The sequence below is a fragment of the Drosophila mojavensis genome, unplaced genomic scaffold (assembly GCF_018153725.1).
Source record: "Drosophila mojavensis isolate 15081-1352.22 unplaced genomic scaffold, ASM1815372v1 contig_74, whole genome shotgun sequence".
NCBI lineage: Eukaryota > Metazoa > Arthropoda > Insecta > Diptera > Drosophilidae > Drosophila > Drosophila mojavensis.
Window position 1 is genome coordinate 4,399,415 of NW_025318899.1, and position 22,164 is coordinate 4,421,578.

Here is a 22,164-nt window from a genome sequence, read left to right on the forward strand (position 1 = left end):
TAATATCACACAGCACCCATTGAAAGGCCAAGCTAAAGACCCCACACCTCGTGCATCGAGCCAGACTTCTGGACAACTCCCACCATACTCATTCTGCCAGCCATCATCATAACGTGCATTCTCTGTACAGCGCGCACACACACACAGCTTCAAAACCAATTCGAATCAATGTATGAGTGAGAGTTGAGGAAATTGATGGAAGCAGTGAAGGTAGACCAACTATAAACTATGTGAGTACGTGTGTGTGTGTGAGAGAGAGAGAGAGTGTGTGAAGAGAATATAAAGATACTGTGTATATATGTGTGTGCGTGTGCCTGTGTGTATGTGCACACCACTGAGCAAGGGGGATCAGCAGAAGCGGCTCCAATTGCAAACAAATTTAGCTAAATATCTCTAATTGGATTTTTAGCGGATTTTGTTTAATTGAAGTTTGTCTGTGCGCCTGCTTGATCATAAATTGTTTAACAAATAAAGTTTAATCCTAGTATGTACTAAGGGGCAGCAGTTGTGTGAACTTAAAGCAAACACCTTTGCGGCTACTCAATGGGGCGAGGATACAGAATTTTGTGGCATGTTCATATATGTATATATATATATGTACATATACATATGAGTATATATATTTATATATATATACATATTTATAGTATAGGCACTTAGCATATTCGATTGTTTTATAGAATCAAAATATATATATTTTTATTTTAAATGAATACACACACACCCACACACACACACATACATATATATGTGTATATAATATAATGATGCATGTCGCAAGTTTCGCGAACTGGGTTTCGGGGATTATATATCTATATATATATATAGCGCAGGATGCATTTGGTATACTATTTAATTGAGAGAACTCACTCGCATAGAAGAAATTGGATTATGAACCCAATAAGAATTAGCTTGTGTTACTATTTTTTTTTCTAATTGGAAGGAGACGTTCGTCAATTGTTGCATATGCCTAACTGTATATGAGGGATTATCTCTTAACGTATGGCTTAACGCTAGCATTAGCTTAAGGGGCCGTATGTGTAGTATGTATATATATATAAGCATAACGTCTTCCGATTTGTATGCCTTAAGTTTAATTTACATTCCTAAACACTTGAACTTCAATCAAAAAAGTCACATAAAGCATTTTGTGCGAACAAAAATAAAATCAAATAAAAAAAGAAAAATAATGAAAGCAAAATAAAAATTAAAAACAACAAAATTATGGATGAGCATTAGTTTAAAAAGAATATGTTTTAAGAACTTTTTTGTTTGACATAACTCATTTGTAGGAATATAGGTTATATAGTTATATATATATAAATGTCGATTATATATATATAAATATATAGATAATTTTAAATGCCTATTTGTGTTGTCCTAAACCGAATAGAAAGTTCAATGTGTGTGTGTTTTTATTTTTGTTTGTTTGTGTATTTAGTTTATGGCACCTTTTTGTTTTGTTTTGATTTTTTTTTAGTTGTTAGTGTCGTTGTTTATACAAAAATATTTTTGTATGTTTTGTTTTTCATTAATATTAAATAGTTTTTCCTGTCTACGCGTTATAAAATTTTCTTTAGTTATCATAGCAGTTAAACATCAATTGTTTTGTTGTTGTTCTTGTAGTTGTTTTTTTAAATGTGTGAAACCATCAAACTGAGAAAATTGCTTTTTATATATGTGAAAGAAATGCAATTTGAAAATGTATGCAAGTATTTCCATATACATTTGTATAAATACATAAACATATCATACGAGAGTTGTGTATGCGCGTGTGTGTGTGTCTGTATGTGCCAGTCTATGTTTGTGTGTGTACAAGGCTCCACTAGGATGTGAAATAAGTACAAAAACAAATTCCAAATGTTCTAGGTTAACTAATACGCTATATCAAGAGAACAAAAAAACTTCCATGGTTGCAAAACTGACAAATGTAAATTATATATATGTATGTATGTATGTATGTATGTGTATGGGACTAGCTTATGTAGCCGGTTCTATAAATAAAAGGGTAGAACTTTCATATAGGCTATATACTCATGCATGATTTACTTTTGTTTCAATAAGCAAATGAAAATGAACGACGATTCATAATGAAGCATCATTAGCGATGAGTAATTAGTAATTAATAATAATTAATGCTATTGTTGTTGTGTTGTTTTGATAATTAGCTAACATCTCGCGATCGTATGCGACTTGGCTGACTCCAATCAAAACATACTTTACATTAATTGTAATTGTAAACTTAACTTGGGCATATAAACTCACATCTTCCTCTCTTTATATATAGATATATTATATATATATACATAGGTATACATATATAGATATATTATATATATATATATATACATATTTATATATATATATGATTTTCATTTTTCCATCGTTGCGCTAATCTACATGTTTACATGTTAAATATGTGTGTGTGTGAGTGTAACTACTGTTTTAAAGCTAAGGTAAATTAACTTTTAACTGGTTATACATATTTATATATATATATAAAGATAAATATATATATATAAACTGTATATATGTAGTGTGTGTGTGTGTCTGTGTGTGTGAGTGAGTCTGTGTGTGTGTGTTTGTTTTCATTAATGTTATGCACCATTATTCCTTTGCCTACTCTTTAATAATATTATATGATAACTGGTCCAAGCTGGTCGCCCTTCAATCACTGTAGCGCGACGACAACTGTAAAAAGAATCCTGAAATATTACTTGATATTGCGATTATATATTAACACTAACCTTATATATGCCTCCTTGGTTAGCTCGTAAATATATCTATATGCGCTTATAGATATATAACAAAAAACGGCGTTTGCTTGTATTTACACATGGAATTTATGTACAGAAGGGGTATAGTTGTATGATGGGGTTAGCTTTTTAATGATGCAGTTATAAAAATATATATACACTGCACCAAAGCTAGCAAAGATTTCGATTTCACATTTGTCGCGGATTCGGCGACTTGCTTTGCTTTTAAGAGTTATTGGCTCTTGATTTACGCCCACCGCCGCCGGTGTTCGTATTATGATCAGCGGATGAACCAGATCCGTAGTGCTGATGTTGCTGTTGTTGTTGTTGCTGTTGAGATGGTTTCTCCTTGCTCTGCGGACGCAATGTGCCGGCAACCTGCGCTGCATTTGAACGCGACTCGCGCGAATGAGCAGTGTCTACAATAAAAAGATCGTTAGTTATAAGTATCGGCTCTATTATATATAGTTCTATATTATATATACCCTTTTCTTTGTTAGCAACAGCAACAGCTCCGCCTGAGGAACCTTTGCCCACCTGCGTGGCATTTGGAGCTGCAGCCAAACGCTTGTCCGTTGTAACAGTCACTGCGATTTTATCGACGGCATCACCAAAGACTAACTCGAGCTTGTGGCTCGTGGTTGTAGGAGATAAAGCGCCGCCATCTTTACTATCCGAGGCGGCCTTGTGATGCTGTGCCACTTGCGCATAGCTCAGCTTGGAAGCTGTTGCTGCTGCAATATTCTCCGTTGACACTGAATTAGTCGAGGCGGAGTTTGAAGTGGAGGTTGCGACACTTTTGTGTTTGGTGGCATCCTTATTGAGCTCCTTTTTGGTGGCAGCGGGCATCTGTTGCTGCTGCTGCTTCTTGTGGTGCTGGCTGGTCAGACTCAACTCGTTTAGGCAGGCGCCAGCGCCCGAGATCGATACATTATGCCCATAGTCATTTGTCATCTGTTGTTGTTGTTGCTGCTGCTGCTGTTGCTGTTGGCCATAGCCCTCGATTAAGCGCGGCTGCTGCTTGTTGCCGTGTATTGGATGTAACTCATCCTCAGTCTTGTTTGATTTATCAGAGCCAACAGTAGCACCACAAGCAGCAGCAGTGGCTGCTACTGCTGCCGCTCCGGCTCCTGCTCCATCTTCTCCAACAGCACCAGCTGTTGTTGTCGTCGCCTTGTTGCTGGCATTGATATTTGGTGTTATACACTTTATCACATGGATCGGGTTATTACTAGAGCTCTGCTTAGTAAAGTTTTTAGTATTGTTGCCCAAGGGGCGTGCCGGCTCCTCAGCCGGCACCACGGCCATTGCTGGCGTGGGACTAATGGCCAGATTACGTTGCTGTTGCTGTTGTTGCTGCTGTTGATAGTGCTGAGGCAAATGCTGTTGTTGTTGCTGCTGCTGCTGGTGATGTTGTTGTTGTTGTTGTCTGTTGTGTGTTCCAGCAGCAGCTGCAGCATCCTTGCGTCCCTTGTTGCCTTTATTGCCCGTGCGTACGACATCGGCGAGTCGATTCTCAGTTGCCCAATTGCCGCTTGCAGCTGTAGGTGCAGCAACAGCCGTTGACGAGTTGCCGGAGGTATTGCTGTTTGCATTGCTCTCCGTATTCGGATGATTGCTTGATCGCTGTTCCTCGCCTCCTCCTCCACTGCACTCGGCTACAGCCTGACCTTGCTGATGAGCTTGAGTTGGAGGCGGCTTGTGGCTTACGCCGCTTGCCGTAGAGTTGTTGCTGTTAGAGCTATGCATGGAAGCCTGGTTACTATGATGATGATGCTGATGATGATGGTGAGCTCCATGTGCCGGAGCCGAAGTCGCAGGCAGTGGCGGAAAAGCTGCAGCTTCCAGATCAAATTGTGGCGGTTGTACGGGAGCAGCTGATTGCTGCTGTTGTTGTTGCTGTTGCTGCTGCTGTTGTTGTAGCTGCTGCTGATGCGAATTGTGACCCTGATAGCCCATGCTGATACCATGATGCAATCCGCCACGCTCGCTACTGTTGCTGCCAGCACCGCCTCCTCCGCTGCTGTTACTTGATCCAATGTTGTTCGACATATTGTTGCTGTTTCCTCCACTATTGTTGTTGCTGTTAGTATTGTTGTTGCTGCTGTTGCTAACGCTTAGCCCGCCACTGTTGCCCACATTGCTGCCGATCGAGTTATGATGGTGATGATGATGATAATTATGGCCCGAACTCTGCTGTGCAGCAGGCACATGATGTTGCTGCTGCTGCTGTTGTTGCTGAGACGGCAGCGCGCTATGATTGTGATTGCTATGATGATGATGATGCGCCATGGATGCCGCATGCTGCTGAGCATGATAGTTGGGATTGTAATTGTTGCCCTTGTAATTCCCGCGATGCTGGGGCGGTGCCGGCTGTTGCTGCTGCTGCTGCGACTCATGAGTGTTATAGTGACTCTCGCGATTTGTCGACTGCACGTTGCTTGTGGATGAGGCGGACGATGAGGAGAGCAACTGCTGCTGCGAACCACCATATATCTAAAATGTGTACAAAACAAAAGACAATACGTTACGTAAATGGATGCATAGTCAGATATTGCTGCACTCTTACATTAACACGACCGCCTGGCGAATAATTGAGGGCGTTGCCATCTTCATCACGTCGGCGGCGTCTCGGCCGCGTTTGCCAATGCATCGGCTGCGGCGCATCCTTGCCGCCGATGGAAGTGGCCAGCGATGAGGAGGAGCTGGCTGACATGTTGCTTCGACCGTGCTGCGAGGTGGCTGCGTGTTCCACAACAACATTTTCATTGGCCGTTGCCTCCTGCAGCTCAACGGGCTGAGCCGCATGCACCACCATATGTGGGTGATGTGGCTGCTGCTGCTGTGGCTGCTGGCTAGGCTGCGGTGTGAGCGCTGCCTGTGAGCTAGCCGCATAGGTGGAGTGCGTCGTGCTGGCCGCTGGGAATATAAAATGGGCTTGTGGCTGTTGTTGTTGTTGCTGCTGTGACTGATGGTGAGTATGGCTGCTGGGTATAGTTGGCACCTGGCTGCTGTAGTGGTAATGATTGCCATAGTTCTTATCCAGATTCTTTTGCATGCCACCCTTCCAGTTATTTTTCACTGGATAACGCGCAGAGCCAGCTGAATTGGTAGCCACCATTTGTTGCGGCTGCTGCTGCACCTGCTGGCTTGCAGGTTGCTGCTGGTGCTGCTGTTGCACCTGCTGCTGCTGTTGTTGTTGTTGCTGCTGCTGCTGGAGAGGTACTTGCTGGAGTGGATCAAGTACGGCAGCTGGCACCACACGTACAGCAGTCGGCATTATAATATTATGCGATGGAGTCTGCTGCGGTTGCTGGGTATTGCGCGGTGGTTTCGAGCGCGGCTCGCCACGTGGTCCTCCACTTCCAGCACCGCTCAGATTGTTAGGATTGCCGCGATGATTGCTATTGTAGCGTCCGCCACCACCACCGCCGCCGCCCTGCGGCTTGTTGCTGACAATTTGTGGGGTAGGCGGCGGTGGTGCAGTTGCGAAATTGGCGGCAACGGCCTGCGGTGCCAGGCCATTGGCAGCAAATATATTGCCACCAAATTCATAAAAATTTTGGCCTTGCGCCGCTGTGGCTGCTGCTACGGTGGTCGGTTGCCACGGAGCAGCCATCAGCCCTGTATAGAATTGTTGCTGCTGAAAGGGCTGCGAAGAGATTAAGGAGGCATTAGATGAATACATCAATTTTTCGATTACACCACTTACAATCAACACCTGTGTGTTATACGGTACCGCAGCTGTCGTTAAGGGCGCACCATTGGGCGCATACACGAAACGTTGTGGTGCCGCACTGTAGCTAACAGCAGCGGCGGCCGCAGCAGCTCCTGCTGCGGCTGCCGGGTCATACACTGTGGCCGTTGGCGGTGAATTGAGACGAAACCCGTTTTTGATATTTGGTACAGTAGCTCTTCTATTGATAAACGATTTGGGCTTGATGCGCGCCATTATGGGCTTTCCCTGAAACTCTTTGACTTCCTCTCGCAAATACTTGAAAGCTTGTTGGGCATCCTCATCCGATTCGAATGTGATGTACCAGGAGTTATTCGCTGCAAACTCACAGGCAATGGGTCGTGGGCAGTTCTCGCTGCTGAACAGCGCCTGTAAGATATAAAGGTAATGTGAATGAGTTACAGATGTGACATCAATATAATTTATAATTAGTGTACGCTAATTATATTCTATATATACGCTCAGCTGAGAAATTATAATTAGCACATAGATGTAATATATAAGTACAAGCAGAAAACATCTACATTTACTATGTATTGGAGTAGTCATGATCATCAATATTCAAATTCAAATGTGAATATGAAAGTCGTAATTAAAATTTAATTTCTGGATGAGTAGATTCGATTGTTCGCTCGTTTACCTTGACGTCATCGAGTGGTGTGTTGTCGGATATTTCACGTAAAATGATGATGCAACGCTTGTGGTTGGGGCGCACGCGCAAACCTTCATCATCCACTTGGACGTTGGGTGATTCGCGCAGCACCTCGGTAATCAAATTTATGTCCTTTGTTAGTTTCTTAACAAGATTAAAATTGGCCACTGTCTTGATGAGCACATATTGATCGCTGTCCATTTGAGACAGCAGATAAGTATCGGTTGCCAGATTTTCTCTGTAAATATCAATTCCAATTAGTTTCCATATATTATTTGGGAATATAATTTCGTTTATTACCTGGAAAAGTAGTAGTCCAGCTGTGTGGCCAGCATCTGCTTTAGCTTGTCCAATGGCATTCCACATTCATCAGCGGCGAGCTGCTGCTGCTGTGGGATAAGTTCTGGCTGTTGCTGCTGCTGCTGCTCGAGTGCAACTAAATTCGTATTGTTTACGCCAGGTACGAGGGCCTCTGTGGTATAGCAGACCAGGTTGCCATCTTGAGTCTGAGCAATGGCTCCATTCATGATGGCGTATTCAGTATTGTCGATTGCGTGATTTGCCTGAATGCTATCGCCACTGGACGGCAGCGTCGGCTGCTGAGCCGGATGGTGGCCGTACTGCTGCTGCTGCAAATGCTGTGCTGGGTGCGTCTGCAGATGCACTTGGCCCGGCGTAACTGCCGTTTGGATGGTCTGCGTTGATTGCTGTTGTTGCTGTGCGGCAGCTGCAGCGGCAACTGCCACAGCGTGGGCGTGCGTATGAGAGATGATCTGTTGCTGTTGCTGATGTGGTTGCTGTTGTTGTTGTGGATGCTGCGCGGGCTGTACTGTTGGTGGTGCTGCTACTGTTCCTGTTACTCCTGTTGCTCCTGCTGCAGCGGCTGTGATCAACGGTATGTGAGCGGCTGCTGCTGCTGGTTGCGGAGCTGCAATTTGGGTTGTGGTACCAAACAGATTTGTGGCTAACATAGCCGTTTCAACAGGAACATTGGGATAAACAGGCGGTTGAATTTTGACTGCATCTCCATTCATATAGACGTAACCTCCTGCAAGTGGGCGAGAGTAAATGAAATTAGTAAGATGTAATCAGAAAGAGAATGAAAATACATAGTTTTTAGAAACTGCTTAGTGGGTATACCTGATTAAGAGCACATTTATTTATTTTATTTTATTTTATTGTATAATGTTGAGAGGCTGCTCCATATATCCCAATTTTCTGCTTTACAAAGGGTATAATGTAATTGGAAGCAGAGGATCTAATCTATGATTTGTATTGTCTGGCTAGACGCATTTCTTACGGATTTCATTTATATATACTAATATATATATAAATCTGTATGTATGCATGTTTTTATTTGAGCAAGTTGATTGCAAAAACAAATAAGTGAACAGTCGCCGCCAGCTAATTTGATCCTAAACATAACCACAAAACAGGGGAAGGGCGTGGGGAGGGGGGCAACCGTGGCTGCTGCAAAAACTTTTGCGTTTTGGCCTCACCTTAAAGTAATGCAGCATACGCTTATGTATGTATGTATATCTTCTTATGTACTCGCCTATATATGGGTACATATACGTATGCATACATGCATACACATGCATTTATGTGTAAAAGTGCGGAGCACTGTTTGTTCCATTGTATTGGTAAATTATCATGTATTATACATATGTATGTAGTCCCGCATATTTTTGTTTAATTTACAAATTGAGTAGTGCAATTTCTACTAACCTAGGTAATATTCCATGGTAACGTATGTTGGGGAATTATCAAGAATTCCACACACAGAGGCACACAAACACACACACACTCACACACAAACACAGTTAAAGACACAACTCGCTTCTTCTTCTATTTTCAACTCCTCTTTCAAAAACGAGCACCCGACAGACCCCAAAAACTTGCACAAACGGCACACACACTCACTCACTCACGCACGCACACACACACACACACACACACACAGTCTTGCACTCGCTCACTCACACACACACACTCGTATTCACACTCACGCACTCACATACGCACACATGCACACGTTGCCTTGTTGCGGCTGCGGCTGCTGCCACCCAGCTGAGGCTTTTTTAGTTGGAAATTTTTGATTTTCACTTGAAATATATTCTTGTGGCATGAAACTTGATTACGATACGCGAAATGCACACACACGCGTTAATCTGCACCGATATTCCTTTCTTCCTCTGCTCAATATTATATTTATTTATTTATAATGCTGAACAATTGCAGTCTTCTCTCATATTCTCATCTCGGCTCGTGCCTCATTTTCTTCCAACTTCGACCGTCGTTGTCGTCGTCTACTTTTCTGTGTCTGTGGCTTCAATGACTTAATTTTTGTTCTCATTTAGTTTTCTTTTCCGTGGCTATTTTCGCTTTTCTTCTTTGTCTCCTTCCCTTGGCTGTTCTTTTTTTTTTTTTTTTTTTTTTTTTGCACTCAAATATACGCAGAATTAAAATTGAATTTAGCCCGAGTACCGAACCAGCAATTGATTTTTGTTGTTATTTTCTCACGTCTCAGTTGCACCGCCGCACCAGCAAAAGTCGTTTAAATGAAACACTTGATATTTGCAAATGTTTCCAATAATATTATTTAGTTATTATCGACAACGAACTCGTCACGCGAAAATTTTTTTATAAAGCCAAAAATTTGACGTCTCATCGTTATAGAAAAACTTTCGCCCGTTCCTTTTGTCAAACGTTTCGATACACCAAATGTTGGCACGGTTGCATGCGGCGAAAAACATACAAAAATCAACTGACAACTAGAAAGCGAAGCTAACAAAAAAAAAAAAAAAAAAAAAAAAAAAAAAAGAGGAAAAAAATGCAGGACAGGCGCACGCTTTTTGAATATTGAATGGCGAATGAGTTTTAGATTTTCTTATCGTTTTTAAATATATAACTATTTTGAATGCTATTTCTGTTATTATCGATGGCAAAGCACACGTAATTTAGTGGCGCTGGGTTGGAACGTTGGAAATGAATTATGAGAACTTAATATATATATATATATATTTTTTTTTTTTTGCTAATTAAACAAAATGCATACGCTAGGGCGTTTAAATGTCACCAATGAAATAGATGTAGCAGACAAAAAAACAACACAAAGAACTGTACTTACCACGTACATAAATTTCTTCACTCCAGAAATTATTTATTTTTGGTTGCAGCTCTTCTGATACACCGTCGAAATGAATTGAAAACCACTTGTTATGTGTGTTCTGGCTAGGGCATTCGTAGCGATTGCAACTGCGATTGCTATTGCTATTCGAAATTCTAGATGTTCCCTGTAGTCCGCGTACACAAAATAATACGTTTTGATTTTTTACGAACAAAAATTAATGGAATACACAGCCTAATTTGTGCATCTAATGAATTAAATAAATTAAATTGTGAGTTACAATTTTTGCTGCTGCCGTCAAAACTACAATGTGTGATTGTGGTGGTTGAGCGATAGACAATGACAGTTTTTGGTGAAAGAATAATTGAAGTACGATGGCTCAAAATATATCGATAATAGATGGTCGATGTCAAGCTAATTAATTAATTCGACATATTTACGGGCAGTAGCCCGTTAAATTATATGATCTGGCTTCTATACGATTTAAATCTTTACTAAATTTTGACTGATTTTAATTAATAAAAAACTAAAATTAAATGAATATATAAAAGTTACAATTTGAACACCAAAATATCGATTAATCTGCAATATGCACTACTTTCGATGGCAACTTTTTCTTTCAGTTATTTAATTATTTAACGCTCAATAAAAAAACACCATGGTAGTAAACTGTAATAAATATAAATAATAATTGACTTTCATGGGTATCGTATTTTTCGATATTTTTTGAAATACGTCATCAACATGGCGGCTTCAGAGTTGACGCCGATGTAACCTACTTGCTATTAACTGTTAGAATACAAATTTTATGATAGGACTATTGAAATTGACCAATTTGTTTATATATTACAGATAGATGCTATACAGATGCTATACACACGGTTACTTAATTAAAATGAACATTTAATTTTATTTAACTTGTATGATTAACATTGTTCGCAGTTAATGGTCTATTGCTTTTGTCTTTATATAAATGTTTTTGTTTTTTTTTTTTTTTTTTTTTATCAAGATTTGTAGTTAATCGGAACAAGAACTTTAGCAAGTTAGATAAATATATTTATATATGAGTGTGTAGGTGTGTGTGTAGTGTAAAATTGTATGGATATCCACACGTTTTGTTTCTCCCTTGGCATTTAGTTTAGAAGCCGTGAACTTTCAATTGATCAGGCTTCGCGAGTCCCACCTTGGTCAACCATTGGCAGATGTTTTCACGTTGATCGCCCTGCAATTGCAGAACTTCACCATACTCTGGATGTTCAATCACAGTCCCATTGCAAGCAAATTCCTAGACAAAGAAGAAATTTACTCGATTACTTAAACTCAAATTTAGATCTAAAATCAATATAAGACCTTTTTACAGGAGCGGACTATTTTTTTCAAGTCATATTCTGCGGATAAGCCCTGAACAGTGGTCAATGTCTTACGACCGTTCCTCTGTTGGATTCTTATGTGCACGAGTCCGTCTTGAATGTCATCATCATTGCCCTTGATTGCATCAGCAAAGGGGTCTAAAATATATATAAACAAAGAAACATATATATATATGCATGCATGCAAAATCTGTTAATCACTGTCGTACTGAATGCCCACGTCCCCATACATTTACATAAATATGTATGTTTGTATGTACATATGTATGTATGTTACTTCACGTTGATGACTAGACTAGCCCAAGTGAGCAGCCATTTTTATGCACATACATACACATGCATGTGTGTAAATTACGAGCGTATGGAGTGGGGGAAATAAAAACGTGTAGTTTAACTCTGCTTACCACGAGTGTTTAAATTCTGGATGGACATACGACAATAAAAAGAAACCACAGCCTAAAACAAAATCTGTCTGAAATGTTTTAATACAATTCTTTACTTGAATTTAACTGTAATTTATCTTTATTTTGCGAGTAGAGCTTCGGAAATGTGTCTGACAATTAGGGATGGCTCTAAACATCGATATAGCTGCCGAGCACGATGGTTAATTGATGCATATCGGTACGCATTCCATTGCAAGTCTGCCTGCTTAATCGCAGCCAAGTTCACTTTGCGCTGTATCTGCCATATTTCTTTCCTGCTTGTCTTTCAACGAGAAAAGGTGGGCATTTTGCATTATGTCTTGAATTGGTTAAGTTATAGCTTGCACAGTGTAGTGAACATTATAAATACATAGTAGTTTTGTTCAACTGCTACAGACGTGACTTGTTTCGCATAGATATGGCTCCATTTGTGCATTATATTCGAGGTAAAACCTTCGTGTTAACCTCTACACGTGTATGGCGGCTGCTTCTGCTGTTAGGAATTCACTTTATTCCATAATGAATGAATTGGCGGAAGAGTTCTTTAAAGACAATATTCGTGACCCAAGACTGACGAATCCTTTTAAAAGCCATCTATTCATTTAATGCATATTTATATAAAATTAATTGAAATATTTTCTCTTTTCATATTGTGTCTATCGATGCTGTTGGTCTGCCCTGATTTAATTATGTTTATTGACTTAAAGGTGAGCACATGTGGCATTCAATGAATGGTGTACAGTAACTACAGTGATGAACGATGCAACGGAAGAGTTCCTTGAAGACTATATTCATCACCCAAGACTGATGCCACTAATTGAAAAATGTTATATACTGTAAATGCGAAGTAATTACTAATCTTTACTTACTTTTACTTTTATTTCATGTGTTTCCGCCGTTGCTGCTTCAATTGCTATCTGAAGGTACGTAAATCGTTTCAATTGGACTTTTTGTTGTTAATATATCACATAATGATGAATGATCTGGCGGAAGAGTTCATTGAAGACTATATTCATCACCCAAGACTGAAAAATGCTTCAAAAACATTATTATGGGCAAAATTTATGAATAGATTTTAATATATTTCATTCCACTCTCTTGCAGACGAACGATGGCAACCTCTTCGCACCTCAATTGGTTGATCATTCGCAACAACAACGCCTTCTTGTTGAAGAAGCGCGATGTGAAGAAACCCTTCAGCACAGTTAGTATAATTCGAATTTGAATTCGATATAATCCCCTTCTTCTAAATGATGTTTCCAATTTATAAATATTCACAATGATATTTGAATACAACATGATAGTAACGTAAATCTGACAAAAGAATTGACAACAGCATATGTGGAGAATTGTAAGGAAACTGTATAACTAACAGAAATGTATGTCTTCTCATTTTTAGGAGCCCAATAACTTGGCTAATGTGAGCTCTTATCGCTACAGCGGTATTGTGCATAAGAAAACTGTTGGCGTAGTGCCCGCTGCTGATAAGAAAGGCTTCACTACTGTCTTGAAGAAGGGAAAATATGCCCAGCGTCCTGCTAAGAATACGGTGCGCGTTAACTTCAAGGCTGGTCCCCGTCGTTCCTTGAAGAAGCTGAAGAACCTTTTGACCGGAAGCAAATACCGCAAGGATCTGACACAGGTAGATAAATAAATAGTATTATCTTACTACTCTTAAAAATATTTTATGTTGTGATGATATTACGATTTACTACCAAGATCGCTGAAGGTTTGTGTTGAAAATTTAAACTGATTCTTTTTAAGTATCCATTAATTATGATTTCTTTTTTATCAAATATTAATGCAACAATTATTTTTTGTTTACTTGCAGGTAATGCGGCTTTAATTGCTTTTATATAGCCATTTCCTCCAAGTGATGAACTTACTCTACCAAGATCTCTGAAATAGACGTGTCGAGAATTCTTTCTGATATATATTTATATATTGATATTCTATGCTTCGTAAAATTTTATTAATATTTCACAATTTTTTTGTTTTTAGGCTGCTCTGCGTCGCGCCTCTGCCGTCCTGCGTTCCCAGAAACCCGTTCAAACGAAGGCCAAGAAGCCGTCTCAGGTTTCGGCTAAGAAGCCCGAATAAATGTATTTAATGGGGAAACTGAGGAGTTGTTTTATACTCGAGGAATAAAAAAAATAACAAGTTAAAAGAAAGTCCTAAAAATATTGTCATTTTGATTTAAAAACATGCAACAAATATGATTATTGTAAACTTTGGCTTTGGGACTTCAATGTTGGTCTTTGATGTATTTCTGATATAATCCGCATAATTAAGTAATTAGACATGCGTTATTGGATTTAAAACAGGTTTAATTAGAATTCTTAATGATTGCTACGGTTTGCCAATAATGTTTTCAATTGTGAAGAGTGTGTTCGTCTTTGATTTATTCGTCGTGTCGAGCAGCTGCTGAAGTCCTTTGAATGCGTCAACGTTTAGTGTCGCCTCTCGTCCAGCCGGCGTAGGAGTAAAGGCGCTTGGGGAATGTAGATCTTCACGCAAGGCGCTATCCGATGTGCTCTGCTCTGCAGTTCTACTCGAGCATGGACTGTCGGCGGCTGCATTGCTGTCCTTTAAGGTCCTGCCCGTTGGTTCGTTGTTGAAGAGGCTGTTGAAACCGAAGGATACGGAAAGATACTGTCGATGCAGCTCTGTGATGCGATCCGAGTAGTTAGGACGCAGTGCAGCAGAGTTTGCACTGCCATCGCTGCAGAAGACGTCAAAGTCACCCAAGGCGTCGCTCGAGGATCGCACCTCCCCATTGCTGCCATCATTGCTGGCATTGGAATCGTGCTAGGAGTAGTAATTTATTAGTATATAATGATTGCTGATTGAAGACTCGCTGTGCTTACCTTGCCCGGCTCTCGCTCGTAGCGGTTGTTGCTCGACGAGCAGTGCCTTCGTCTGGTGCGTCGCCTTCGATAGTTGCCCTGCTCAAACATATCCGTGGCGGAGGCATCCAGCATCCAGTAACTGCCCTTCCCAGCGCTGTCGTTATCCTCGATGGTGTTCTTATCCCGCGGCACCTTCACAAAGCAATCGTTGAGCGAGAGATTATGCCGTATGGAGTTCTGCCAGCCCTGCTTATTCTCACGATAATACGGGAATCTGAAAGATATATATAAGAATATATTCTGTTGATCAGCTTTAAAGTCCGATAAAGTTAATCATCTCGTTTGGTTTATCGACCCAAACTGGAAGTGCGCCAAATGTAATACGACGTCAAAATTTAAATCAAAAATCTTTTTGACATCTTCAACTTGTTTATGAATGGCAATTATAAATATACTCTATATATTTGTTTTTATTTTCAAAACTTGATTTCCATATTTTAAGTTTATTTTAATGGCATGTTAAATACATATATTGTGTGCATATATGCATATATGTATGTAGAGAATTAAGAATTATTATTATTTATATAAGACTTGTAAACAAACAGAAAAATGAAAATGGTATTTGAACTATTTTAATGCCGTTAGATATAATATTTTTTCTTTTATTTCGAATCAATTTTAAACTAGTTTAATGTCCTGATATAATGTAAATAAATAGGTTTAAAAAGGCTGAAATATGTAATATAATATGTATAATAAAAATTGTTATGCTTTAAAGTAGTTTTTCCTATTGCAAGCTGTTATTTGAGATATTATATCGATTGTAGATTGAATAATTATTTTCATGGTAAAAATGCTATTTAACGATCGGTAGTATGTCTAGCTGAGTTTAATTAGATTTGCAACATTATTTACTAGATTTATGTATATTATAATTGATTAAATGAATGAAATACGGACTAAAATTTAAATTGAATTTAAGATTCTAATTGATTCGAAGAATATAGGAGAATAGAATAATTTAGCTTAGATGTATGAAATATCAAGACTTAAGACTCAAATATGGACATACAAAATTAAATGAGATTCTCGTTTTGAATATGTGATTCAGAAAAGATCTTATTTAGCTTATACCTAAGACGCACTTGTCTAAATGGAACTGAATCAATGTTGATGGATGATTTAGAATAATAGATATTCCTTCGTATTCATTGAGATTCATAGGAACAAATAGGAACCGGGATTTCCCAAGAATCTTATAGGCATAGGCATATATGTATATACCAATACATATTTTTATAGACAGTTATACTCACTCCATATCGATCTACATCTATTAATCTATTCTCTATCTATATTTTATGTCATGATCACACTTACTTATCCATGATAAATTTGTAAATGCCACTCAGTGTCAATCTTTGATTGGGTGCACTACTTATGGCCATGGCGATCAGGGCTATATAGGAAAAAGGCGGCTTCTCCGGACGATGATTGTTGTGCAAGAAGGAGATGGGTAGAGTCCAAATATTATTGTGCAGAGCCAGAAAACTATCCATATTATTGTAATAGAAGGCAGATGGGAAACTGTTGCATGGCAATCCATCCATATTGACAGCTCCGACGGCATTCGCAGCCAAAGGATGACCGACGCGCAGATAATCTGGACAGGCCAGCAAAGAGTTCACCAACTGCTCATTATCCTGTAGAGCTGATGGAGTTGTATAACATGATGTAGGTAACATATTTTAGGGAAATTTAGGAAAATCCTTTCGGAACTTTGATTTTTTTTCTTTTATATATAATATAAGATATAGCAGATATTACTATATATATATGCTACTGCTACTATACATATATATATGGTTATTTTGTGGTTTTGAAAACTTCACTTTACGTTATTTAAAATAATGTTTCTTGCAGTTTATATTTTAATGCAGTTTCTTAAACCGATACGCGTTGCGTACGCCTTGAAGACCGATCGACAATTAAATTGATTTTTTTGTGGGAGGGTAGAGCACTTGCAAGTGAAAATCCAAAGTATTTGTGAATAGAGCACACACTCACACATACTCAAGTCACGCACATAGAGCACACAGAGACTATAAATACACGAATACTTAAGCAGAGAGATAGAGAGAGAGAGTGACAGAGAGAGAGGCAGAGTATGCAGGCGAGTATGTAAATATAAAGAGAGAATTTGTTTTAGAAATTTTTACACAGATCCTTAGCTAACATTAAAACTATTTCCTATAATTATTGTATAAATTTCAAAAGGAATACAATACTTCCTCTTCTATCCACATACATCGACTATATGGACTTAATGCACACATGTTATTGGTGCACATGACTCCTAGCAGGGGCGTCACTCTCTTTACACACACTTACCCATACTTACTCATACACACACACATGCCATCTCTCTGCTGAAGATCTTTGCTCATTTGCCTGAATTTTCTTGTTGTGGGCGGAGCCAATGAATTTTCATGTGGGTGTGTATTCAAAAGCATTCAAATTTCTTTATATACAAATGCAGCTAACAAATTGTTCAACAAATGAGATTTAAGCAACGCAAAATTGAAAATTCTTTAGATTCTCACTATTAAACTTTAAACAATGCAATTTCTGTAACTTAAATAACTAGCTGAATGTTTATTTAAAGTCTAGTAAACTAGCGAGATTTTTTTCTTTGCTGTAGATAATTATGAAAATCCTAGAACAAACTAAATAAATACATAAAAGTATAAAATAAAGACAATTGATTAATGTATTATTGCAATGTTTTACAAAATTATTTATATCGTTTTTAAAATATGTAATTAATAAAAATATATTCTATCTTATATCTGTTAATATCTAATTATTTTTTTTTTAATTACAAAATTTTTTAAATTATAAAAATATATTTAACTTCATTTTTATAAGCAATATGTATATTTTGACTATAAAATTTATTTAGTAAAATTTTAATTATAAAATATTTTATATCAGAAACAAAACTGATTAGAATGGGAATTGATCAATTATTGCTATCTCTTCTTTTCTGTATTTATATTGTGACAACATAAAATAATATGTTTTGTTTTATAGAAGTCTTTATTCATTTGAATATTCCATTTAATATCTATCAAAATTGTCTTTTTTTTTTTTAAATTTTGGGTAACTATAAAAATATGAGCTGTTGGAGATAAACGAGGTCTATCTCTTCAGCTGCTATCTGTGAGCATATTCCAATTTCCTTTAGGTTTTACGACCTTTCACAAGCGCACTCTATAGGAGTACTATTTGGCTGGTCTGGGAGTCTGGGAGTCAAGTGCGCCCACAGTTCCTAAAGAGTGAAGCGAAAGTCGAAGGTCGTAAAATGATTGTTGTATACATTTAAAACACAGGACGAACTACAAACTGTTTTACGATCGACTGCATGGCAATGGACTCGACTAGAAAGCAGAGTCAGTCTCATTTAAAGGAAATAAAAACAATCAATACCAAATACCAAAGACCAATTGAAGTTCACATATGTCTTTCGAGTCTGGAGTACAAAAAGGATTTTTCACGCTCTCTCTCGCGCTCTGTCTCTCTGTCTGGGAATGCAAAAGATTTTACGATCGCTTACCGCTTTCAAAATGGGTCATAAAACAATGGGTGTATCCTAGACAGACTTTACTCTGGATCGTGGTTCTTCAATTGATCTGCTGTCTGCTGCTTATTTTTAGAACTATGTTGTGAATAGTATTGGAAACAAATATATAGATCTCTACATACGATATAGATATATGTAAATATATATATGTAGATATATAATTTACGTTTTATTGCTCTCTGAAACAAAAGAACAATGTTTTGGTTTTGTTGTGATCTGATCGATCGGTCGCTCGATCGGTTAGTCACGTTCGCATTGTTTTCCTAGTAGCTCATCGTAAAAAAACAAGTGTGCGTATGCTGGAAATGCCAGACAAAAATATACCCTGGCTTTATTGTGAAGAGCTGCTATTTTATATACTTAGTATCTAGATTACAGTTTTAATAGGATTTATGTTAGCCTCATGTATCTAAGGCTAAGTTTTCATTGAAGTCATGGTATGATATTTAAAGAAACCTATTATTTTCTGTTGCATATGATATATAGAATAATATATATAATTGGTTATTGGCCATAAGTTAAGTTAACAATAAGACTAAGGCTGTGCTTGTTTAGAATATATATGTATACATTCTTATAAAGTACTCAAGATCTAGGCACTCAGAGAGAAAGTCAGGCGAAGCCCAATCTTATTATTCTTTACTTTACCATCAAGAAGCTAATATGAAGACTGATCATGCTTATCTAGTATATAGATCAAAAGTACCGTCACTTCTCCCACTTTCTGTAACATCAATATACCCTATGGCTGCATTTTCAATGGGTATCACAGAATAAACCACAATTGCATTTATAGTTTAGTGCGTGACATCTTGCTGACTGATGCCCTGATGTCCATGCCATTGATTTATGCAGTTTATAGACTTTGATCTGTGATTCTATGGATCTGTTAGCAGCTAACCAAGAAGTCAACAGCTTGTCAAAATTTGATTTGCTCACAGTTGCAGTTAAATGGAAATAACAAAGCATCTATCAGGCCATCCCTCATACACAGCTCTTGCGGTCGTCGATCGACAATATGTATGTATGTATTTCCCTGCTCTTAACAGCTAGTTGGGCATTTATTTATAGTACCCCTGGAGTAACTGAGAAGCTGGGCTATTAGCAGCCGGCTTCGTTGTTTGACAACAAATACGAGCAGCTATATATTCAGCCTCCTTCTGTTCATCATCATAAAGATTTGTTGTTGCTGTCGCTGTTGTTGTTGTTGTTGTTGCTGTTGGCGGCGTTACACATCATTGACAGCAAATTATCCACATTACCTGAATTGTCAGTTGGGCGCCCCCAACCATCCACGACATTTTGGCCATTAGGATGGTGTGAACGTGACCTTTGGTGGCCATTAAATGGCACACTTCAGGAGTCCAAAAATGGTATTTTGTATGCCCCAAAACGAAATCGGAAATTTATGCGATTCTTGACACTAGTTGCGTGCCCCCAACCCCAACTATATACATATATATATATATCTATATATACATGCATATATATATATATAAAGTATTTCCTTTGATAGAGCTCTTAAGACAGTAGCTTCGATATCGTCACGTGTCCATTGATGAGCAAATCTGTCAAATGTTAACATTTGTCTTTCCAGCAGGTGTGCTCCCAGTTGGCGCTGTAGAGGTGAAGGTCAGGCTAAGCTACCTGCAGTTAACTACAGTTAAGCATTCTCTAAATGAGCTGTTAAATGTCTTTTAGTGTACCTGGGAGACTTCACATTAAACTTGTACAAACACTTGGAGAAATTGTCGAGAATTGCGCATACAAGTGGAGTTGTTTTTGCTGGATAAGATAACATATTAGAGATAATAAAGTATATATGTATATATTGAGGGATATAGACTATCATATCTCTATATCATAGAGAACATATACACAATATATTCTATTATATTATATTAATGCTTTCATCACTTGAAATAATTCCTACATTTTCTATGTTTATAGTAATATTAGTACACAAGCCATATTTACTCAAGTTTATGTAAGGTTAGCTTTATGATAAAAATAAATTTTTATTTCTTGTTTTTTAATATATAGTTGCGTTAAATAAATATTTTGTATTCAATCTTTGGCTTTTGCAGTAAAATAATTTGTTTACAAAATAGAAATGGCGCAATGTTCATTTCATAATATTCAACAAAGAAATATATTTTAATTGTTATTATAAACCAATCTTGTTAATATGTCTAGCCACAGCATTTGCTGAAAATATTTAATAATGAGTAAGAGATTTGCAGTCGGGTATTGACGTTCTTCAAATACGCGTTCAGGAAATTCTATATTCAATCATATATGAGTGTATGTATATAATAAAAGTACTTGCATTTGCTTCAATTATTAAAGAATCCAAAATTGATTGAGTTCCATTATAGAATCAACAACTAATAGAGAATCGGTGTATAAATTTGAAGGTGCTAATTGTTTCCGTATCGAATGGCCACAGGTAATTACCGCTGCACAGGTGGGGTGCGTTGGGGGCACTGTTTGATATGATCTATAAGAAAGCGCTGATGCCGATTTCTTCACTCAATTTGTTTTGCTGACAATGAATCAAAAGATTTGCACTTTTCAAGTGGCAAATTAACGGATGCTCAAGGTGCAAAGAAACAGTTTTTTTTCCTTTTCATTTTTCAAAAACAATAAACTTTCAACAACAGTCCAGGTGCCTTTGTGCGTGTGTGTGTGTGTGTGAGTGTGTTTGTTTATTTGTTTAAATTTAGAATATCGACAGCTTCAAAAGCTTCTCAAGTGGTTCGGCTTGGCCATTAAACAGATTTTCAAAGATGTATTATGACCGAGCATTGTTAACTGCCTCCTGTGCTCGACCTCTGATACAGCCGCCTCGGACCCCGGCCCGCCCCGCCCCCCAACTGAGTTCGATTGGCTGACCCCGCGGGTAATTTGCACTTCAAAGCGTGTTTATGCCATCCGACTGAGCTGGGAGATTTATTTCATTTATGACTTATATATAGAGCCGAGTCGAGTCGATTGCTAATGAGCGCGGGCCCCCATTCTTCCCTTTCCTTATGGCTTAGCTAATTATCAACAAGAAAAGCTGCTATTCCCACTAGGTTCAATTGTCAGGTATGCGTGTGAGAGAGAGAGAGAAAGAGAGAGTGACAGTGTGTATGTGTGTGTGTGTGTGTGTGTGTGTGTGTGTGTGCATATCTCACCTGTCTTCATCATCGATCCTTGTCGTGCGACAAAGCAGCTGTCAAATCTCTAGTTGACAGCCACTTTCATTTCGATGCATTATTAAAATGCGGCAACAAGGCAAGCAACACATCCTGGCACATCCTGACAGCCCCGCCTCCGTACCGCCCCCAGGTGGAGAGACGAGCGTAAGCAAAGCAGAGCAAAGCAAAGCAAAGCGCAGACATCTTGGCGACTGCCGTGAACCAGCTCGTGTTTATTTTCATGGGAAAAAGTTAGAGCAAGGGAGAGGGGGCGAGAGGGCAGCTGCTGCACTTGGCAGTCGGCTGCTGTACGTGTATGTGTATGGAAAAAGAGAGTCGGAGAGAGAGAGTGGTATAGAGGGAGCGCAGGGCATAGAGAGGGGACAGTTGCTGCACTTGGTAATCGGCTGCACCATGTTTG

The 22,164-nt window shown here is 38.5% G+C and overlaps 4 protein-coding genes and 3 non-coding genes across 10 annotated transcripts; 4 read left to right on the plus strand and 3 right to left on the minus strand.

Moving 5' to 3' along the window:
- Positions 1 to 2,824: 2,824 nt before the first annotated feature.
- LOC6581388 (la-related protein Larp4B) lies at positions 2,825 to 10,615 on the minus strand. Of its 4 annotated transcripts, XM_044010134.1 has the most exons (8): positions 8,873 to 9,116; positions 7,445 to 8,192; positions 7,133 to 7,382; positions 6,469 to 6,861; positions 5,326 to 6,408; positions 5,241 to 5,252; positions 3,242 to 5,204; positions 2,825 to 3,175 (listed from the first exon to the last, which is right to left on the minus strand). In XM_044010134.1, the coding sequence occupies exons 1-8, from the start codon at positions 8,886 to 8,888 to the stop codon at positions 2,982 to 2,984; spliced, it is 4,659 nt and encodes a 1,552-aa protein (XP_043866069.1). In that variant the 5' UTR covers positions 8,889 to 9,116; the 3' UTR covers positions 2,825 to 2,981. The 4 variants fall into 4 exon arrangements, with proteins under 4 accessions (XP_043866069.1, XP_043866068.1, XP_043866067.1 ...); XM_044010133.1 differs by lacking the exon at positions 8,873 to 9,116 and adding an exon at positions 10,282 to 10,615 and having other exon boundaries at positions 3,242 to 5,252; XM_044010132.1 differs by lacking the exon at positions 8,873 to 9,116 and adding an exon at positions 10,275 to 10,614 and having other exon boundaries at positions 3,242 to 5,252.
- Positions 10,616 to 11,160: 545 nt separating this feature from the next.
- On the minus strand, positions 11,161 to 12,210 carry LOC6581389 (eukaryotic translation initiation factor eIF1). Its single transcript, XM_002007087.4, has 3 exons — positions 12,049 to 12,210; positions 11,625 to 11,782; positions 11,161 to 11,559 (listed from the first exon to the last, which is right to left on the minus strand). The coding sequence occupies exons 1-3, from the start codon at positions 12,074 to 12,076 to the stop codon at positions 11,413 to 11,415; spliced, it is 333 nt and encodes a 110-aa protein (XP_002007123.1). The 5' UTR covers positions 12,077 to 12,210; the 3' UTR covers positions 11,161 to 11,412.
- Positions 12,211 to 12,276: 66 nt separating this feature from the next.
- On the plus strand, positions 12,277 to 14,237 carry LOC6581393 (60S ribosomal protein L28). The gene is made up of 4 exons (XM_002007088.4): positions 12,277 to 12,365; positions 13,171 to 13,270; positions 13,466 to 13,708; positions 14,068 to 14,237. Exons 2-4 carry the CDS (start codon positions 13,178 to 13,180, stop codon positions 14,164 to 14,166), a joined length of 435 nt encoding a protein of 144 aa, XP_002007124.2. The 5' UTR covers positions 12,277 to 12,365; positions 13,171 to 13,177; the 3' UTR covers positions 14,167 to 14,237.
- LOC6581390 lies at positions 12,575 to 12,648 on the plus strand. The gene has a single exon (XR_047693.2). It is a non-coding gene; the product is annotated as a small nucleolar RNA CD11 (small nucleolar RNA).
- Positions 12,807 to 12,885, plus strand: LOC6581391. Its single transcript, XR_047694.2, has one exon. It is a non-coding gene; the product is annotated as a small nucleolar RNA CD11 (small nucleolar RNA).
- LOC6581392 lies at positions 13,028 to 13,104 on the plus strand. Its single transcript, XR_047695.3, has one exon. It is a non-coding gene; the product is annotated as a small nucleolar RNA CD11 (small nucleolar RNA).
- Positions 14,238 to 14,375: 138 nt separating the features above from the next.
- Positions 14,376 to 16,678, minus strand: LOC6581395 (fork head domain-containing protein FD2). Its single transcript, XM_002007089.4, has 3 exons — positions 16,299 to 16,678; positions 14,934 to 15,189; positions 14,376 to 14,874 (listed from the first exon to the last, which is right to left on the minus strand). Exons 1-3 carry the CDS (start codon positions 16,661 to 16,663, stop codon positions 14,416 to 14,418), a joined length of 1,080 nt encoding a protein of 359 aa, XP_002007125.3. The 5' UTR covers positions 16,664 to 16,678; the 3' UTR covers positions 14,376 to 14,415.
- Between the last annotated feature and the right edge of the window lie 5,486 nt (positions 16,679 to 22,164).